Source organism: Botryllus schlosseri, chromosome 5, assembly GCF_051294905.1.
Source record: "Botryllus schlosseri isolate E-star chromosome 5, Bs_hap1, whole genome shotgun sequence".
Lineage (NCBI taxonomy): Eukaryota > Metazoa > Chordata > Ascidiacea > Stolidobranchia > Styelidae > Botryllus > Botryllus schlosseri.
This window is the reverse complement of record NC_137240.1, coordinates 14,706,773-14,728,691: the sequence shown is the minus strand read 5'-3', so window position 1 is coordinate 14,728,691 and position 21,919 is coordinate 14,706,773. Positions and strand designations below refer to the sequence as shown.

The window sequence follows — 21,919 nt, the reverse complement described above, 5'->3', positions numbered from 1 at the left end:
CGCCGGAGCGTTACTTTAGTGCTGATTTACTGTTGTCTTAGTCGAATTTGCCCTACATTTACCAACAAAATTCCCAAAAATGAGGACAGAAACTCAAAAAAGAGGCTATTTCTTAAAATTGTTAGATTATCTAAAAGAACTTAAATTTGGCTTAATTCCAACCAGTAGAAAGCAATGCTAAGAGAAAATATTTTGGATTAATTACAAATAGAGACTTTCTAAAAATACACGCTACCTCATGATATTGTTAGATTGTGTAAAAATATGATTCATAGAAAATTTGGCTCAATTCCAACTAGAAGAAGCGGAGTTATTAGAGTGGAATATTTTGGATATGAAAAAAATAGTCGACTTACTGCTAGTATGTAATTATATTATATGAAATCATTTCTTACTAAAAATACTCCATGTATTTTCAAATCCAAAATTTTCTCCTCTCATTTCATTGATTCCACTTTTTCAAATTAGGCCTGATTCAGTGTTCTTTTTATGCAACGTAGCAATTTTATCAAGTAGCCACCAAGTAGAATAAAAAAGAAGGTATTTTTGATCGGCCCTATTGTACAAACATCACACAACATTAGCCATTCATTATTATCACGTGCACAATGCACACACCTAACAAAACGTCAAACGGACGGATGGTATTGTGTGTTTTCACAGACAGCAGATCAAATCAGTGAGTTACACTTGAAAAATACAAAAGTGGAAAGGAGATTCTCATATATGTTGAGGCGGCATGGCCTTAGAACAGGGCTGGCCAACCTTTTCGGATAAAGGGCCACATTCGATTGACGAGCTTTTGCGCGGGCCACTATCCGGGCGAAGCGCGCAAATTTCTTGAAGGTAATAGGTCAATAATATTGTCAATTTACTATATTGTGGGCCTGCTGTATCTCGCTGGGCTACGTTTGCGAGGACTGGGCTATGCGGCGCATGGACATATCGATATCGAAAGCTGTGACCAACATGCGTCAATCATTCCGTGCCTAGGTTTCACGGTGGACGGTCTTACTGCGAGCGCAAACGCAAGGTCGCATATGTTGAACGACACTTTTGTCTCGTAATCGCGAATATAGTTAGACTCAATCTGATAAATTAGGTGTTCTTCCATTTTCACAAAAGGGCAACAATATTAAAAACAAGAAATCGAGTGACAACATACTGCGCTAAGCCTGAGAAAATGTTTACCTCTGATAAATCTATCGCAAATTATTCTGCTTTATTGTAGTGTACGAAGATGTACCAATATGTGAATGGCTGATGGATCTGTCAATGCGTCGGAACTGATATTTTAGTCATCACATCTCAAGTATTGCGGCCAGACTAATCAAATTTTTGGTTGGCCTTGCAAGCTCAAAATCTAAACACTCCATTTTTTGATGATATTGGAAATTTTGGAAATTACCTCGCGGGCCACTCAAAACCTTCTCGCGGGCCACATGTGGCCCGCGCGCCACCGGTTGGCCGGGCCTGCCTTAGAATAATCCACATCCACTGGATACACGTTCCTCTGGCGCATTAGATGCAGGAATTTTGAACCACACTGAAGAGCATTAGAAACTCATCCATTCTAGTCGGCCAAAAATGCAAAGAATCATCGCCTTCATATCTACACATGAGCTTATCAGTCTCTTCCAAGTAGGCTACTTGACCATCTGAGTCATTTCTTTGGCGCTAATGTGACTTTGCTTCGATTGTTTGCTTGTATAATTGAAATGTCTTGAGTACTTTGATGGCGGAGGATCTATTACCTCTTCATCACTGGATGATTTTGCACAATGCATTGCTCTTTGCTACTATGTACCATTGTCTTTTGCTTTTACGGCGGCGCATATCTGATATCAGACGAGTACAACGAAAGCAGTGGTGACAAATAGCGATGTCGACAGAATTCGTCACATGCGTTGATCTAACCATTGTGATTCGCAACTTTCTTCACCTTCAAGTCATATAAAATAAGCCGAGTCAATGACTTGAGTCGAGTCATGCGTAATGACTCGAGTACAAGTCGAGTCAATCAAAATATTGACTCGAGTCGAGTCGAGTCATTTTCCCATTTCAAGAAAATGACTCGAGTCAAGTCGAGTCACAAAAAAATCGTGACTCGAGTCATTACAACCCTGATCTGAACCCTACAAGACCAATGCCACCCCGCAGGGAAAATTATATGCCACTAAGGAAAAACCCATTTGAAACAATATGCGTATTTTAGTTTGGTACGTGTTGGTGATATCCGTATCTCTTGACATATAGCAGATATAGGAGGTCACAAAATAGCATCATGTAACGAAGTCAATATAACAAAGTGTCCACCCGAAGATGCTTAATTAATATTTAGGGTTACTACCTTTTCCAACACACCACACTCAGCTCTACCGATAAATGTGATTACTTGAGCAGAGAGAGGATAAAAAATTGATGGAAATATATATGCAATTCCCGACCATATTGACCGATTCAAACATGAATTATATAAATTTGTCGCGATTCGCGCGTTCAGGCGAAGTACGGTGACTCACCAGACAGTACATGAAATAGGGTATAGCTGATATTTAACGACAAAAAGCCCACTTGTGGAGAGGGGCTAGGGTTTGGTTTATCACCCTATCGGGCCCAAGACCAACGTTTTTTTTTGGGGGGTGGGGCTGACGAAGTGCTGTTACGGTCCTGATGGGAGTCAAGTCGGGGAAATGACCTTTTTTAGTCAATTCACGAACATTTAGGGGTAGAAGTGTGATTTCGAGGTAGAGCCGAAATGTTGACCTCTTTCTATTAGTCAACTCGCCGTTGATCCCAGATTGTATGTCCATTTTTCGGTTCCCAATATTTGGGGGGGGGGCGATGATCGGCATGGAGCTTCAAAAGGGGGCGATGAGACGAAAAAGGTTGGGAACCACTGGTCTAGAACTCTAGAACTACAAGACATCCTTGTTTTATGTGTGAATTAAACGTGAGTGGCCGACGAGGAAGTATCTTACACCAGGCTTTAAAATGTTTCAGAGCCTGCTCTTATCGACAGATCTAATGTTGTATTTCCAACATAATATATTAAACTGGATCTCATGAAAAAGTTTTTAAAAGCTCTGATCAAAGAGAGTGCATGTTCTAAATGCATTCGCGAAAGGTTTCCTAACTTCAGTAAATAAAATAGAGGGTGTATTTGTAGGACCTCAAATCCGAACACTCACCAAAGCCCCCTATTTCTTGTTAGGAAGGCGGATTTAGAAAAAAATACATGACTCTCTTTCATTGAATTTGCGTCTAAATTTCTTGGAAATACTAAGGATCCTGATTATTTGGAGGGTTTATTTAGTTTAAAATAATAACACCTAAAATCCAATAAAGTAAGTTGAGAGCTTTGTAGGATGTGTTTTGTATCATATTCGATTTTTGCGAAAAATTGTGACGTGATGACTGAAGTTACGTCCCCGACACGGTTGAGCACATAATACTCTTGCATTGCGCAAAATATGACTTTCACAGAACATTTTTGCCGACGCATGCACCACGCTCAATATACCGCTTACTTTGACCAATTTACTTACTCTGCCGCAATTATTTACCCAGGTCGCCGAGTTTATTATTGCATTGCATGTAACTTGTATATATAGTTTGAAAGTTATTATAAACCTTGCACGAATATTCGATCCTTGATAACATATTTTGTCCGTGTTGCACAAGGCCGGAAACGGCGACACGCGCCACTTAAAACTCGTCATTAATAATAATATTAATAATAACTTCACTGTTAACTTCACAGCCCCATGTAGTCGAGCTTTCGTGAACCTGGCTATCCATCTCTGGCCTGACACCGGCAAGCGAAGGGATAATTTTCGCAGCACAAGACCAATCGCTTCCTACAAAATACTTTCGCAAAAGAATTCTGAAGCAAAACACCGACGGCAAAAATGCAGAATGTGCCACAACCAAAATGAAACTGTAGCACAGGGGTCACCAACACGCGGCCCGCGAGATCATGTTTTGCGGCCCGCGGCCTGATTTGGAAAAAATTCGAAGAACGCTTAGTGAAGCATTTTGAAATGCTGAAATTGATATTTTTGTTGTTGTTCAAAGTAAGCCAATCTACTGTGCCAATATCACTATTCCCCACTAGCTGATATACGGCTTCGGCATGATAATATCATTCCATGGAGGAAGAATTAGCTGGTATGAATGGGCATATTGCCTTGACGTGCAATGGTCCACCACTGCCGGGACCTAGACCCGTGAAAAACGACTTCGGGCTCTCCAAAAGACCATGCTTTACGAGGAGATCGTTTTCCGGCAAGTAGACTACCGTGTCTAGCTAACCCAAATATCGATTCTTTAATCCAGGGGTGGCCAATCTGTGACAGTAAAAGGAAAATTATGCGGCTGCCGACATTTAATTCAATTAGGATGTGTTGGCGGCCGTCAATATGCAACTTGAATTTACGAATTGACTCTCGACAAATCTGATGGGAGGTCAAGAAATACCTGCATGCAACAAAGGGGACTAATAAGAATTGACCCAACCAAAGATGCAGCACAGCATTAATAACTTCCCTAAGTTTTCGAAGACAACCCCTGCATCAGCTCTAGCGGTGAATCAGATCACATTGGCCGAAAAAGGATAAATATTTGATAGTGATATATGAAACTATACCAATATTTAATGACGAAATTTACTCATGAACTAGAAAAATTTTTCGCGCTTCGCGTGACTACATATCTAATCCGTGTCATTCTTTTTATTATGACGATTTCGGTGCGCACAGTAAGTCGATATGCGTAAATATATTAGTCCGGAGTGTACCGGCGATGGACATGGACTGAACAGTCTAACGTGGGTCTTTTCCATTTGGCCCCTGTTAGTTCACTACGAATATGCACCGGAATGCGGCCGCAGGCTATTTGAGTAATTGAAATGCGGCCGTGAATAGGAAATAGGTTCCCCACCCCTGTTTTATTTGCGCTGCAGAGTGTTGTCAGGTATCGTGCACAGCTCATAGTTCAAAATATGATGAAATTGCTGATCTTGATATTTTTTGTTGGATTTGTGTTTGTTCAATAAAATATTATTTCTTTTGTGGAGACTATGCCCGTCGCCCATGCTAGAGAGCACAGCATTGCACTAACGTAGAGTTATCAGACGTGGTCGTTAAACTGCGTTGCCTACATTAATCTCGATATTGATGTCATGCGGCCTGCGGCCTCTAGAAATTTTGAAAAGTGGCCCGCGACCCATTTTGAGTTGGCGACCCCTGCTGTAGCACATCTCATTTCCGGCTGTGGTGCACTTGCAGCTAGCGAATACACAAGGAGACACAATAGAATTGGTCACTACATCAGAGGTGGTCAAAGTAGTCAATAAAGCTACTCAAGTAGAAGTAGAAGTAACGACGAAAAAATTTACTCAAGTACGAGTAGAAGTACTTCATCCACAAACAACCTAAAACTACTTGAAGTAGAAGTAAAATTGACCGACTTTAAGTCTACTCAAGTAAGTAAGTAGTTTTGAAAACATTCCTATAATTCGTTCACATGGACAGGTGCAAATTGAACTATGCGAAAGGTGTCGATTCATATTGATGCATACCAAGAGGTATCCAATTTTCGACAACATAAGCATTCGTCCGCATCATGGGATAAAAATGAGAGTATTGATATGGAAATGCGATATTAATTCTCTGTTTTCTCGAACAGCACGTTTCAGAAAATATCATGGTAAGGCGCCCTCACCCATATTATAAGGCTCGTAGTTTAGTCGTGGAGCAATACGGTTAAGTTGTACTGTGTAAATACTTTGCGCGATTAGTAAACGTTAATAAAAAAAATATGGTGAACCGAAAAAATGCCATATTGTGTAGTTTTATTTCCGGAAATTAACGGCATTACAACACTTGCTTTTATACTTCAACATGTATGTTATCCAATCAAAAGAACTGATATTGATTAGAACTCAAAGTATATGATACTGGGAATTGAAAGTGAATTATAAATACTACTTCTAAGAAAAGTCTTTTGTCCAGAAAGTTTCAAACGTGGTGACGTGGTATGGTAAAACTGCTCTAAAACTAAAAAAGATTCAGAGTCCACTTTTTCAGATTAGGACACGCCATGGACATGCTGGATTACGATATGATAAGTAAATGCTAGTTTGCGAAACATCAGTTTCAAACGTTCTGATGATCCATATATACTGTGATGAAATATTTCATATGGGCGAAGAGAGACAATGTGGTGTGAACGGAGCCACGCCAACCCGCTACCTAAATTATATTCAACGATACTTTCGTGTAATCATACTGGTATCACCGTATCCACTGCTCGCGAAGCTCGACGAAAATTCTGAGCTTTACTCAACTTTTATGAAAATTTAATGTTTATACTCCGTGAAAACAGCCCCGAAAATCCTCAGGCTATCTTCCTGAATGAAGGATTGAACTACTTCTACTTGACAAAATGAAAATAGCGAAAACTAAGTAAGTAGATCACAAAATATTACCAAGTTGAAGTAGAAGTAGCGAAAATCAGATCTACCTGAGTAAGTACCAGAAGTAGAGGAAAAATAATTAAGTACTTCGAAAAAGTAGAAGTACTTCGTTACTGACCACCTCTGCACTACATTCATCTTCAATTATGCAAACATTTTGACATCACCACTTCGACAAAAATGGTACGATTACAGCCCAGCACCAGTGACAGAAAACGACCAACTAAAAATTCTGTGGAATGTACCAGTTATAACTGACCGCGAAATCAAGAGCAATCGCCCGGATATGATCATCAAACTATAAAAGAAAAGAGAATGCTTATTCATTGAACATTGAACTGACTGTCTCAGCTGATCAAAACATACTACAAAAAGAATCAGTCACAACATACTACAAAAAGAATCAGAAAAACAATCCAAATACGCAGACCTCAAAGTGGAATGGGACAAAATGTGACGATGCAAAATAAATTTAATGCTCGGCAAGCCGGTCCAAAATTACCGTCAAATTGCCTTTAACCAAATGGGAAATGTGACTTGGACCAATCTCACTGAACCGTGAGATTTGCTTGTGTCCACACCATATAGGACACTATGCTGCAAGCCTGCATCATTTCGTAATAGAATACAAGCTATCTTAGATTGAAGCGAGCCGTTGTTGTCCCGTATGTCAACACCATTCACAAAATTTTCCTTTGCGTTTGCTACAAACATATAAAAATGATGCATGCCACATCGACGTTTTTGATTAATGCGAATATCGCATCATTTTCTTTCTTTTGTTACCCAGCCTCTTGAATATGGAGATATTTTTCGGCTGTCAGAGACGCCACAGATACGTTAAATTTGTTGAGTGCTGTGCGAAGATACCATAGATATTTTATCGTCAAAAGACCCTGAGGTATAACAGCAGCCGACTATATGTGGGCTCAGTATAAATTTTGTCTCCATAGAAAATCCAATACGCGATTTCCCAAAATGATGTGCGGCTACGCAGCAACCATTTTCATTCAACTATAGTTACGCTGCTAAAAAGAAGCCATGACTTTACGTGCGACTCCACTTCCGTTCCATTCCAAATTGCGGCTCATACTCGGATTAACGATATACGATACAATTGTTTGTGAAGTATCCTATAGTGAGCCCGACACCAACCCTGACAATTATACGAAACGCTTTGTGACTCAGACTGTCTATCAAACAACCGTCACTGACCACTGTCCTCCATACAAGATGCAATTGGCTATTTTCCCAGTTTATGAACCGGGAAAATGTTCCGCGACTCTAACTTGCGACTTGCACGTTTCAATTGCACAAGTCCGACTGTTACACACGACCCACTCTTGTCTGAATTTGCGAATTCAATCCACGCCGCGATTCTTTCTAATTCATTTACGAAATTCTCATTCGTACTCTCACCTACACCTCCATTAGGGTTGTTCAGAATTGGTCAACTTTCAAAAAGTCGTGGTTTTCTGTCCGTTTCCCATGCCCTATGCCAGTGGTTCTCAACCTTCTTGTCGTCGCGGACCCCTTTTAGACCGTCACGGACCCCCTTAAGTTTCAGTTGAAATTTAGCTCAATTATCATGTTACCGTCATCTGTCTTGTGCAAATATTATCTACAGGCTAGTGATAAACAGGAACAAGATTACTTTTCGTGGAAATAACATCATACTATAGGTGTAAAAACTCGGTATAAGTACGCAGTCGTGTCTTGGAAATCCGCGCCTTCGATTTGATATAAACGATTGCCCAAATCTCGTTCCATAAAGATAGGCGGTGCCGAATGTAATATGAACGCGTAACGCTTTCGACGCCACCTTTGGGTATGATCGCAGCATATATAGCACCAAAATGAGAAACTGAAATTTAATGTTTGTTTGTTTGTAGTATTCATGGTATTTGTCGACTACAATGGTCATTTACACCAGGCCGATATTCTTCATTTTTGCTCCGCAACTGCCAACTTTCAGCACGACCCACTTCTAACAGGCTTTTTGTAAGACACCGCTTATGCGGGTCGCGTGGCGAAGAGGAGCCTAGATAAACCTCCAACACGTTGGTAGGAATTCTGGAGTCGACCTCGGTCGGACTCGAACCCGCAGGTGTTGCAGCCGTGGATTTTACCACTACGTTATGTAGCAGCTCAGCTTGAATTTATACTAAATAGTGGTAATGTATATTAGCCTGCATATGAAAATGGATTCCGTAACGAGGTTTCAATCCCGTTACTGGGCTGTATTAGGAATATAAACTTCAGGAATTTCTATTTTAAACTACTGTTCATTAATTTGCTGACAATGACAACTTCAAATCCATGTGGATTTGCAGACATTTCGTAGTCACCCTGATTGACCTTACTTCTGCAACTTGCTATTTTCTTCGACAACCTCCATCAAAACACCCATCAACGACGATATGTTTGTATCAGTAGGCTATTGGGACTTTGACTTTGACTATGCGTTTGTGGGATATTTCATCTCAGACGGCCATGCTGGTAATATGAGTCCGGTTTTAGTTTTAGCGGGTATGAACCGAAACTGCATCATGGTCGTGATCTCCTTATAATTAAAAATCAGGTTATATATCATTTTTCAAATTTAGAGGCTTCGCTAACCTACCGAAAATGCTTCACGGACCCCCGGTTGAGAACCAGAGTTGGATCAATTACATTATTTCAGTTCAATTACAATTACAATTACAATTACTTTCATGCATGTTTCAATTACATTACAATTCCAATTACTCCATGCTAAAAATATCAAATTACAATTACAATTACAATTACTCCTTGCATGCTTCAATTACATTACAATTACAATTACAATTGCTGCTGTTGAACATGTAATTGAATAATGATAAATTCAACCGTGCTCCTTGACAACCGTGGCGTCGTAATTAACAACAATTCAAGTATTCATGTTTCATTCATGATACGCAAATACCCGGTAATTAATAAAAGAAAAACGTTTTCGAACTATTCCAGTATGCAGTATGTCGTTGAAAAAAGTATTATAATCATGCACGGGTTGGATTTGCGTATATAGTAAAGAAATAATATTATTTTTATCGAGGGACGTAGGAATTAGGATGAGGGGTGAAAACAAAACCGTGCTTTGTCAGATAAGACGTTATATAATATCCAGTGGTCTGGTTAGTTACCCAGACGAAGTAACAATGCAGCATCGTGATCTGAAATCGTATTGTAGATTGCCAACCCACGGATAGGTGCGCAAGATGTGAGTAACGGATGAATGCACCGACAAACGTATTGCAGAGCCGGCTAAAAGCAGCAAACTTTGTAGTCCTAGAGCTGGCGATTCAGGCGTCCAAATTTGATGCATCTGGTCTTTATCGTAAGCTATTGATGCACTAATTCCGAAAATACAAATTAAAATCTCGTCAGGGCAATGTAACTGCTCCAAAATAGCCGTTTAAGGCCGACTGTTCTGAAAAGTGAGAGCGCCGCAGCAGCATGACCACAGCAATGACCAATTACTCCCAGCGATTGTTCAGAACAATGCCGATTCCCAGACTTTCACGACTATTTTGGTATGGTATCATTGCCTGGAAATATACTTTTATTGCGGAATCAGTGCGACACTAGCTTTCGATTAGGACCATACATATCAAATTTCGACGCTTGGATCGTCAGCTATGGGACTATCAATTCTGCTGCTTTTAGTCGGCTCAGCAGTTCGCTTCTCGGCGTATTCAAACGTGAGTCACGTGTTGCGAATCCATCCGTTGGTTAGTAATCTAATAATTGTATACAATGGCAGCCGAGGCCAGCATAGCGGTAAAAATAAAAAAAACTTCGCCCGCAAGGTCGCAGTCAAGGGCTTCCGCGAATGGATCCACCAAATTCCTTGTCGACATTTAAAGAGAATGTATTATAAGTCAATTATTTTATGTTGTGCTTGTCAGGTCTCAATAGCAATTTAATGTAATTGAAATTGTAATTGAGCAAAATTTTTGTCAAATTACAATTACAATTACAATTACACAAAATAAAAATGCTTCAATTACAATTACATTACAATTACATTGAAATATGTAATTGATTACATTCAATTACATTACAAATTACAATTGATCCAACTCTGTTGAGAACCACTGCCCTAAAAAGGTATTCTAGCTATTTTTTCTGAAACTCATCCCTTGCATCTGTGTGCATGTTGAGATGGAAGAATGAATATCGGCTGAAAATGGTCGATTCCCCTAAAATTTGAGTGCCACGATTTTATCTAGCCTACTAACATGCCAAATATGCTATGGTTTAAGCAGCTGTTGTAGATATTTTTCCGAGTTCAGGACACCATTTTCATGTTGCACATTGCCTTGGAAATCCTCAATCTTTCCTAAAACTGGGCATCATTTTGCACCATTGTTGAATTTGAGTTGATCAGCGTGCCGTTATACATACTACACTGTATCGAAAGCTTTAATGGTAGTTGAATATTGTCGAACGACTGTCTATAATTTTAATAGCATACAAGAGTCACAGTTATGTAAGCTCCAGATTTTCAGAGATGGTTGCTGCTATCTAGATACAAAATGGAACTCGTGGAAACTACTTTCGAAATGTCCATCGAATGTGATTCCGAATACTACTATGCTTTCATTGTTTGCGCAACTGAGTAGATCTCAATAAACTTTATTTAAATTGAATGTTTACGTTTTGACGTCTTGCGATTGCTCGGCTGTGACTATCTTGAAAATCACAAATATTAGTTACATTCGAGGAAGTTGTGAGAATCGGTCCGTATTCATAGTCTCGAAACAGCTCCATGTAGCTGCACAATACACCTACAAAACTACATCCAAGCAAATGTATTACGTTTATTCCTGGCGCGTTACCGTTCGAATATTAGCCTTCTGATACATTCGTACCACTCTGACTAGCACGCTCAAAAGGTGCCAGTCAGACAGCATATTGATTGATTAAAGTGTAGCTGTACTTGACTACTTATCGGGCGTTCTCAGTATTGAAATGAGAGTTACGTAGTTAGTGGAATACTCAGTAGTATATGATTCATGTGCTGAATTTAAACGCTCAAAATCACATTTTTGAGTAATTAATTAGCGATGATGCATTTACCCAAGCGCTATCACAGCTTGCGCTAACATACATAGTTTCTCTGAATCGTGCGCATTAATAATATGAAGTCGCATTCGCGAAATTCTAGAGAGAATCGATGTTGATATTCTCAAAAAGCACGCTATATCAAGTTTGCGCGATAGTCTAGTAGTGGTAGTTCTAGATATCCCTGTACCCAACAAAGTCAGTTCAAATCCAACGAAGGTCACTTTTAGAAAATGTATCTTGGTTATGGAAATCATAGACGTTATATGGGCGTGGCAATTTGGACAACGTGGCGCTCTCTGAATGGGCGGTACCAAACGATTCTCCTATCACTACCGCACCAATCTGATAACGCCACGTCATCCTAATTGCCACGCCCATTTTCACACCTTAATAGTACATTTTCTAAAAGAGACCTTTGTTGGATTAGAACTAACTTTGGTTGGGTTTAATTTCAGGTTGCCCGACATACGAGCATGCGACACAATGGAAAACGACAGTTCAGCATGGAACACATCAGCGTGCTTAACTTCAGCATATGACTGTATAACCCAAAAACTTATCCTAACCCAGTGGTTCCCAAATGGTGGGGAATTCCCCACTGGTGGGGAATTCAATGGTTTCTGGTGGGGAATAGACGCATTTACTAAAAATTATATACAGGACAATCTATACATATTCACGGACACACATGCGCAATTATCATTACCAGTTAACTTCTCTGGAACGTTGGTATCGAAAATTATATTGCCTGCTGTTCAAAAAACCGCATTTTTAACTCTGGAGGGCCAATAATGGCATCACAAACGCATCTAGCACAACTAGTTTGACGTCAAATAACGCTTTCGCGAAATTTTGAGCGTTACTGGAATCGGTTCACAATACGTTTTATGTTGCAGTTATGGGCGATTGTCTTGCGTACTGGTGTGGTTGTGTGTCTTGTGTAGACTAACCAGCAATTATCTGCTCTGTGATGACAAAAGTGTTGGGTAGTGGGGAACAGGACCATAACTGCCGCACCCCAAAAGCTCGAAGGGGCCCAAAATTATTTCGTGAATTAACATATATTAACGTATTTCTTTGAAATTTATACCACTTTTTCAAAAAAATTCGCTCTGGGTGCGCGATTTAATATTGCCGTATATTCGATTATTGGATGCGCGCTTCCCCCACGAAAATACGCATCATTTATAGAAATGGAGACTTTGGCGTCGGCCATTACTGCGCCACGACGCACGAATGCATATGAAGTTATAGTCCATGTAACATGCAGCTCCGGCAATTGTGCCAGAACGATCAACAGCGAGAAGACCTTGGCCGAGAAGGAATACTCTTGAGGCGACCCAAAACTACGATATATATACAATATACATATACGTTTAATTGGCTAAATGGCTTGCGCTGAATGTTCCTGTCCTAGTGATCAGAACCCCACAGGATAAATGCCATCCCGCAAGGACAAATTAGTTGCCAGTAATGCAATACCAATTTGAAATCGTATGTGCCTTTTGGTTTTGGCGATTTCCATATCTTTTGACATAGCAGATATAGGAGGTCCGAAATAGCATAATGTAACGAAGTCAATATACCAGCGGGTCCACCCGAAGATGTTCAATTCTTATTTAGAGGTCCCACCTTTTCCAACACACCTCACTCAGCTCTACTGGTAAATCCGATTACGTGAGCAGAGAGGGTATAAAAAAATTGATAGCAAAATATATGCAACTCTTGATCATATTGACCGATTTAAAAACGAATTATATAAATTTTTCGCGCCTCGCGCGTTTAGTCACAGTCAGATGACGCACTAAACAGTAGACCAAATGTAGCTGATAAATTGCAGGGAAAAAGCGTACAGGCTCAGCTGGGCTGAGGGTTTATGGGGGCCTAAGATCAACGTTTTTTTTGGCGGGGCTGACAAAGAGCTGTTACGGTCGAGGTGGGGAATGAAGGCTCGGAATATATCTGAAGTGGGGAATGAAGACAAAAAGGTTGGGAACCACTGCCCTAACCCGAAACATAACGCTGAAATTAACCCTTATATATATCCTAACCTAAAGGTAACCATAAATCCAACCCTGACCTACCCCTAACCAGAAATTTAACCCACATGCTCATGTGTCCCATGCCAAATAGTCGCATGTCGAAGTGTCGCATGCTCATATGTCCACGGACCATAATTTCACGGTGATCACCGCTAAACTATGGCACAGTGATCACCGCTGCTTTTGAGAATATAAACTCTTACATAATATACTCAACGTTGAACTACGTACGGTATATGACGTCTTACGCTGACAGGGAACTTTATCTCAGGCGACTATCTTGCAGTAGGTTATAGGTTCGTTTTCCACATCATCCGTATTTTTCCATAACGTAACTATTAGGGATGGGGTGAACGTGAGGTTCACGTTCGCGTTCTGTGTGTGAACCTCGGAAATTTAGAGGTTCGCGTTCACAACAGAACCTTGGTAGGTTCTGCACTGTGAACCTTTTTCATATATTACAATTTTCACTTCATTACAACATCGTTGGTTCAAATTTATTGCATTTCAACTGCAGGCCACTCTATACATGGCGCTATAGGCATAAAAAAAAATCAACACTAAACGAGCATGTACCTTGACAATCTTAAAAGTTTTACTTGGTCTGTTGCAACAGTTTTCTCGAAATATCCAACTTTCCGTTTGTAAATATTTATTGACTCTCTGCTGCGAGCTTGACCCACAATCACAAAACATCGGGATCGAAATATGCTACGTGGTCAGCGAATGATGCTTATTCAACTAATCAATCTAGCAGGCGTATGGGGTCAATCTTGACTTCATATGTTTACTGGATCATTAAAACCAAATCGGTGCGATTGAGGTGTTGGCTACTGCTGTATAACTTGTTAATGGGGTAATATCGGTAGCAAGTATAGAAACCCGTTTCACACTCTGCTCAATATCAATGTAGCAATACTCAGACGTCGAATAGATTTTCCGACCTGTCATACGAAAAAGGTGACTCGAGTCTGACTTGAGTCAAGTCATGACTCGAGTCATCCCAAAACTGCTACAAGGCTATATCTGCATCTTCCTTGCCCGACGGCATATGCACATCATGTACTCACGGTACGCATATACGCAGATCGTGTGTATGTATCATGAGTCGGTGTATATGCCGCAAGAACATCAAGGACAAAAATAAACTACGTCCCTTGCTTCCCTTATATTCCCTGGTAAGTCCTCGTCAAAATTGTTGGCAAAGCGACGGAAGATATTGATTTTATGAGATTATTATATCATTTGATCGCCCCAGTTGATACATTTGGCGACGTTTAAAACGTCGATATGTATTTCCGCATTATGACGTAATGTTGCCCGAGTCGTCGCTAGGTATCGCTAGGTATCGCTAGGTTGGAATTAGCCATATGACGTCCCGTGACGTCACGAGGTTCACGTTCGTGTTCACACAGAACCTTTCAAAAAGGTTCGCGTTCACACGAACCCGAACCTTTTAGAGGTTCACACCATCCCTAGTAACTATTCCGTGATAGATCGAGTTTTCACGTAATATACGTTAGCTGACACTTTCCTCAGATATTCTATATGTGTATTTATTACTATGACTACCTATGACTAATAAAGTGCGTATCTAACTTCTGCTATGAAAACTTATTTTAATCGTCAAAATGCCAATAGCCTACTGATACAATCATATTGCTGTTTAGAGGAATTTTGTTGGGGTTTCGTAATAAATTCGCTTGCAAAAATATCCATTTTCTTCCGTGATATACATAACCACTATTCAAGAATAACTTCAAGATGAGCTGTTGTATAGAAATGACCAGGCTGGACGTTTTATTGGTACAATGTATGTTGCGATTAGAGCCCTGGTGTCGTCGGAAGCGTTACAGGTTATTATTACATTCGCTGCCACCTATCTTTGTGGAAATTAATGGATTTTCGGCACTCATTCATGTCAAATCGACGGCGCGGATTTTCGAGTCACGGCAGTGTATTCCAAGAAATATCGCCTCAGAATTTTACCTTGAAAAATATAAGTCTTCCCAATTTCTACATAAATAATAAGATGTTAATTTCAAGAAAAGTCATTTTATTGGTGTTTATCACTAGCCTACAGTTATCATTTGCACAAGACATATGACGGTTGCAAGGTAATAGAGCTAAATTTGAACAAAAATATGGGGGGTACGCGGGGGTCCAAAGAGGGCCCACGTTGGGCAACACTGCCGCAAGGCAACGAACCAGACTTGAACAACTAAAAAATTTGATTTTCTGAATTAGATAAGAATTATATTACTGGCATCTCGATCTAATTTAGTGAAATTAGATAACTAGGATTATCTAGTAGTCGAAGCATATACTTACTTGGATAACTATAAAATTTTAAGCTTTTTTAAATTAGATTAGAATCAGATTACTGGCATTTCGCTCTAATTTAGTGAAATTAGACAAATAGAATTACAACGTTGCTGCTTGTTACGTCACAGTCTCACATCAAACTAAGAAGCAACAAGTTTTCGTTCGATCGATTCGTTCGCAACTCAAGAGGAAGACTGAATACAATGAGAGCGCCATTCGCATTGAATTGTATACAGCGATCTACGAATCGGACAATGAAAATCTCATGAAAAATCTTTCCGTCATCGATGTATCTCGCATCTCATTGAGTCGCGATCAAGCTCATATCGTTGGATCGCTTGCAGCAAGGAATCAGAGCCTCGATTCTTTGAAGTTATACAACTGCAGTATCGACGAAGAGGTATTGGGCATCATTGTAAGATGTCTGAAAAATCGAATTTACGTGAGTCACCTAATTAAATCGTAGTTTTCGTAAGAAAACAAATAGGACATTTAGATAAAGCGTTATGGACCAGTGTTAGGCCTATCCAGACTCGACTATACGATCCTATTCGGATGCAGAGGACCCGCGAATGAAACAGATTTTCTTTCCGACTGATATTGAACCATAGCCTATATGACTGGCTGTCTCTTACACTGTTTTGCAATCAATAAAAAACATTCCTATGCGTACTTGGAAGAGAATATCGTGCACAATTTGCAACTTTTCCCCGCGCTGCACTGCCCGTAGTATATATATCGATGTCCTAATTTCAAGTAGACCTACTGCATGAAGAACAGCAATTTTTAAAATCGTAGTTGATTGGAACGAGGAAATACAACCTTTTCATATATGATATATGAGCTAGTAGACATCTCAATATTTTTATCGTATTCTCTAATCTCTGCGATTGATACAGTACAAATGTTAACTCTGTGGGCGGCACTTCAATTCTTCCGCAAATACAAATTAGTTTCTGTAAATCGCAAGATTAGTTTACCAGGATGCCAGTGACAGATCATACTAACAGTTGTTCCTTGGCATTAGAAATATATTAAAGTAAACTAAAGACGAATGAGCCCAGTGTAATTCACGGTAATCAGTTTTCTTCCTAATCATTGTTTGTAAACCAGAGTGTCAAACTCAACTGACGTCGCGGGCCGGATTCAACACTTCATGAAAATCCTTAATCCCAAAATACCTAAAAATTCATGCTTTTGTTTTTCATTTGAATACATCATTAACCAGCCCATAACCATATACACAGTAGTATATTACAATGTATTACGAATCATATGGGGTTCTATTTTAGCTGCACCTTTATTCGCAGACAGTAGAATTGGCAATAATACGATGATTGGGTGGCTAAATTCAGTTATAAACCGATAAAACAGTGGCTCTAACAGTGACATCAGTTGGCATTTGTCTATGCTTCCTTTGTTTTAGTGGTATACTGGCATCAACCCTACGTATGCGTTGTGAGGAATGCAAAAGATTTAACTGTGGAAACGCGGGCGTTGAAATTTGCTTCATATTATGATATCGCGATTCGGGTTTCTCCCGAGGCTCTGTAGACTGCATGTAACGGTTTCGCATTGGCATTTTCGCTTCTGTGAATAAATAGTTTTTAGTCAGTTTTTCTATAAAAGACTGAAAGAATAGGCTACGCCAAGGGCCGGCAACCTTTTGTGTGCAGCGTGCCAAAGTGTCAAAAATGTCAAATTGTTACCAGCTTGCGTGCCAAACATTCAATTTATTACTATCTAAAGTTTCAAGCAAGGAATACCACAAACTGCAGCTGGCACGGCATCCGTTACGCCAGTGATTCTTGAATTATTGATCACGAAGGGAATAAATTTCCGTCGCTACCGCACCCAGACCTTACATGAACGTAATCTTTACATAATTTATTTTCAGTCGTGCCATGATCGAGCTTCTTTGCTTGATTTGGTCGCTTCCTAGTCCACTGTGTTCGGTACCATATCGGGTAAGTGACAGGCAAAGCAGTGTTGCTACGATGCTATGGTCTGATAATGATGAAAAATGTGCCTACCTCTGTATCATTCAAGTCGGTTTGGTGTCACATTGAGGTTGGTGTGACACTACATTTGTCTGCAAAGGTCGCGACAAAGCGGTAAAGATTGTCGTTGCTCCAGATAAATTGGAATCGCTTGCACACCAGACGGAATTAAAAGAATATCTCCTTCCGAGAGACGAACACGATTCCAAATTCACATCTCGATACAGGACTCATTATTTTCCTCGGGAGGTCTCATTTGATTCGTGCGGCTCAAGCTGCAGGTGCTGGTCTATTCGGTGCTGGTCACTTCGGGGCCTTGACCGGAGACATATCAATGCCGAACGTTTTGGCTAGCATGCGGCAGTTATTTGGTTTCAAGCTTTTATCGTCGCCAATCATTTTGGCATCGCATACACCGCACGGGAGTCGCATGTTGTCCGAAACTTTATGTCTAGGTCGTGCATAGTGAACACTCCTAGAATAAAACATCCGAATGGTTTCATACGATATTCGATTGACGTTCTTTCATAACTGCTAATACGGTCGACTCACTTCTGTACGTTATGCATAGCTTTTAAAAACATTTTCTATATACACACACACACATATATATATATATTAATTGGGGGTTCCCACAGTATAATCAAGACATGACGCTCCAATAAATCGCGCGAAGCGCGGAAAATAATTTAGATAAGAAAAATATGCCCTAAAAGACTCTATTTTATGTTTATTTACGAAATAATTTTGAATCGCCTATATACGAGCTTTGTACATTTTGAAAACTTCGGTTTCACTTTCACTTCACACCGACGCAGTCACATCTGTAAGACTGTGTGACCAGCGTGACACCTCACGTTATCAGACTCATAAGCCGGATCAACTCTTGATCGTGCTAGAAGATAGAATCAGCATCCCTGCATCGCAGTGCTTGTTTATCAGCGACTTTATTCAACGATTATATATTGGCTGGGTCGATGTTTGCGATTCGCGTATCCCATCGCGCGCACCACTAATCCTATTTTATAGCGTAATGCCGACAATTCAGCAACGCATATGCTACACACTCTTTTATCTTCGTTTATAACAGGGGTGTCAAACATACGGCCCGCGGGCCGCATCCGGCGCACCAGATGATTTCATCGGGCCCACGAGGCAATTCTGAGCACATTCGAAAATGCGTGTATTAGGCTATTCAGCGCATTTCTAACACATGTTGAGATTTTCAGTAATAAATACTTCCATTAAATATTTCCTCAAGAGAGCACATGTCGAGCATGTTTACAGGCCACATAACCATCCGACTGCGGTGTTGTGATTTCCATAGACACCATTAGGAGCAGGTCGCTGACATTGACACCCAATTTCGAGAAGGCAAGACAGTGCGTAGCCCAGGGGTCGGCAAACCCCGGCACGCTTGGCATTTGTGGCACGCGAGATGATTTTTCCTGGTATTGGGCCTCCAGTTAGTTCGTTACGACTATGCATGTGAATGCTACCAGCCTACATAAGTCATCGAAATACAGCCGTGAATAGCAAAAAGGTTGGTCATCCCTGCTTTAGTTGCTGAAAAGTTTTGTCAGGTATCGTGCGCAGCCCATACTTCAAAATAGAATGAAAGTGATGATCATATTTTTTGTTGTATTTGTATATCTTCAATAACATATTATTACTTTTGTGGTAACTATGCCCGTCTCCCATGTTAGCACAGCGTTGTGCTGACATAGAGTTATCCAAACGCGGTTGTTAAACTGCGTTGCCTATTTTTATCACGATATTGAAGCAAGCGGCCTCTACAAATTTTGAAAAGTGCCCTGCGACCCATTTTGAGATGGCGGCCCCGCTGGGTTACCCGTTACTCCCGTCGTTAACCCGCACCGATGTTGAATTTCCTTACTTTGACATTTAGTGCACGATCGGTAGAGTTTCTGCTGAAAAATATACCTCTTAATGTCAAAGTTGGGAAATTAGCAACGGAAGGCTAAACGGTGGGAGCATTGGGTAGCTATTAGGGATGGTGTGAACCTCTGAAAGGTTCAGGTTCGTGTGAACGTGAACATTTTTGAAAAGTTCTGTGTGAACACGAACGTGAACCTCATGACGTCACGCGACGTCATATTGCTAATTCCAAGCCTATCTTTCAATGAAGTGATAGTCTGTATTAATGTACACGATACCTAGCGACGACTCAGGTCACATCGAACTCCATGTTGGCGTTTTAAACATCGCTAAACGTATCAACTGAGGCAATCAAAGGATATAATACTCCTATCAAATCAATATCTTCCGTCGCTTAGCCAACAATGTCAACGAGGACTTACCAGGAAATATAGGCCAGACCGGACAATGTATTCGGCGTTTGAGTATCGCTACATTGATATTGAGCAGAGTGTGAAGCGGGTTTCTATCAGAGATGGTCACAGTCCGGTTCAGGAGCCGGAGCCGGAGCAGGATTTCATTGATTTTTTACCTGGCTGGACTGGATCCGGATTTTGAATTTGCGGTACGGTAGGATTTTAGCCGGATTTTTTTGCTGCAATATGATCAATTAGCATTGTTCTACCAGGATTTTTTTCGGATTCCGAACTGGACCTTCACCAGCCGGATTATTCTGGACTCTGAATTTCCAATTGCCAGCCGGATCCGGAGAGATTGGGATCCCGAAATTTGGAAATCCGCTCGTCTCTGGTTTCTATACTTGCTACCGATATTACCCCATTTATAAGTTATGCAGCAGTAGCCAACATCTCAATCGCAAGGATTTGGTTTTAATGATGCAGTAAACTGAGTAAAGATATGAAGTCTAGATTGACCCCGTACGCCAGCTAGACTTTTTGCACGAGAAAACGATATCAATCTCATTGATTGATTGAATAAGCATCATTCGCCGACTACGTATTTCGCTCGTGATGTTGCGTGATTGCGGGTCAAAGTCATAGCAGAGAGTCACTAAATATTCACAAACGGAAAGCTGGATATTTCCAGCAAACTTTTGTAACAAAGCAAGTAATACTTTTGACAGGTGTCAAGGTGCATGCTCGTTTAGTGTTAATTTTTATTGCTGCCAGCGCCATGCATAGAGTTACCCGCAGTTGAAATGCAATAAATATGAACCAAAGATGTTATAATGAAGTGAAAATTGTAATATATGAAAAAGGTTCACAGTGCAGAACCTACCAAGGTTCTGTTGTGAACGCGAACCTCTAAATTTCCGAGGTTCACACACAGAACGCGAACGTGAACCTCACGTTCACACCATCCCTAGTAGCTATTCTCATCAATATATATCCAAGGAACAGCTCTTGGTTTCAAATAGGTTGTTGGAAATGACATGACGCCTCAATTTAACCTATAACATTTAATACCACATGGAGATATAGACCAATAGGCTAGCTACTCAGAAAACCCAGTGCTAAATCTGAACTGTGATCCAACATCTGTTTACACGTTTTCGGAATTTTTACATTGATAAAACCTGAATGCTGCAGAGCTGCAATGAGCAGAAAATCGTCGATTTTTCAAAACGACGTAACTTTGACCACGAAGATCGATTTTCCTCAAATAAACTTTATTGGGTTCGAAATTAACTCATCTATGCATGTACCAAATTTCAGAAGATTTGGGAATGTGATGTTTCCAACTTTTGTTGTCCAGGTTGGGAATGACCCGTTATGTGCAGTATGTACACCGAGACAAATCAGGAGCGACAAAATACAGTAGCCTACTTCAGTATTGGTGATTCTTATTGGTTCAGTAAAAGGATAACAAGTCATCGAGACTTGTCAATCAATAAGTGATTAATTATTATAGTTCCACCAAGTAGCGCATCTCGTCACATATGGGATTAGATTTCTGCAGGTTCAGCTAAGACCCAGCCGGACCGAAACAGCTGGCGAGCCTAACATTGCGGACAGCTGGTATTATTAACATAATAATACCTCGAGTGTGTCAACGCAACTACACTGTAAATATTTTAGTGTCTT

General features: G+C 40.3%; 1 protein-coding gene and 1 long non-coding RNA gene across 2 annotated transcripts in view; one reads left to right on the top strand and one right to left on the bottom strand.

Annotated features, from left to right (window-relative positions):
* LOC145439778 (uncharacterized) overlaps positions 1-21,919 on the top strand; it is a 148,173-nt gene that overhangs the window by 57,235 nt on the left and 69,019 nt on the right. The window contains exon 4 of the mRNA XM_080317398.1: positions 16,065-16,378. Coding sequence (XP_080173524.1) covers positions 16,065-16,378 — 314 coding nt within the window. The remainder of the gene's footprint in view (positions 1-16,064; positions 16,379-21,919) is intronic.
* Positions 1-21,919, bottom strand: part of LOC145439795 (uncharacterized) — a 135,133-nt gene that overhangs the window by 67,981 nt on the left and 45,233 nt on the right. The window lies entirely within an intron of this gene.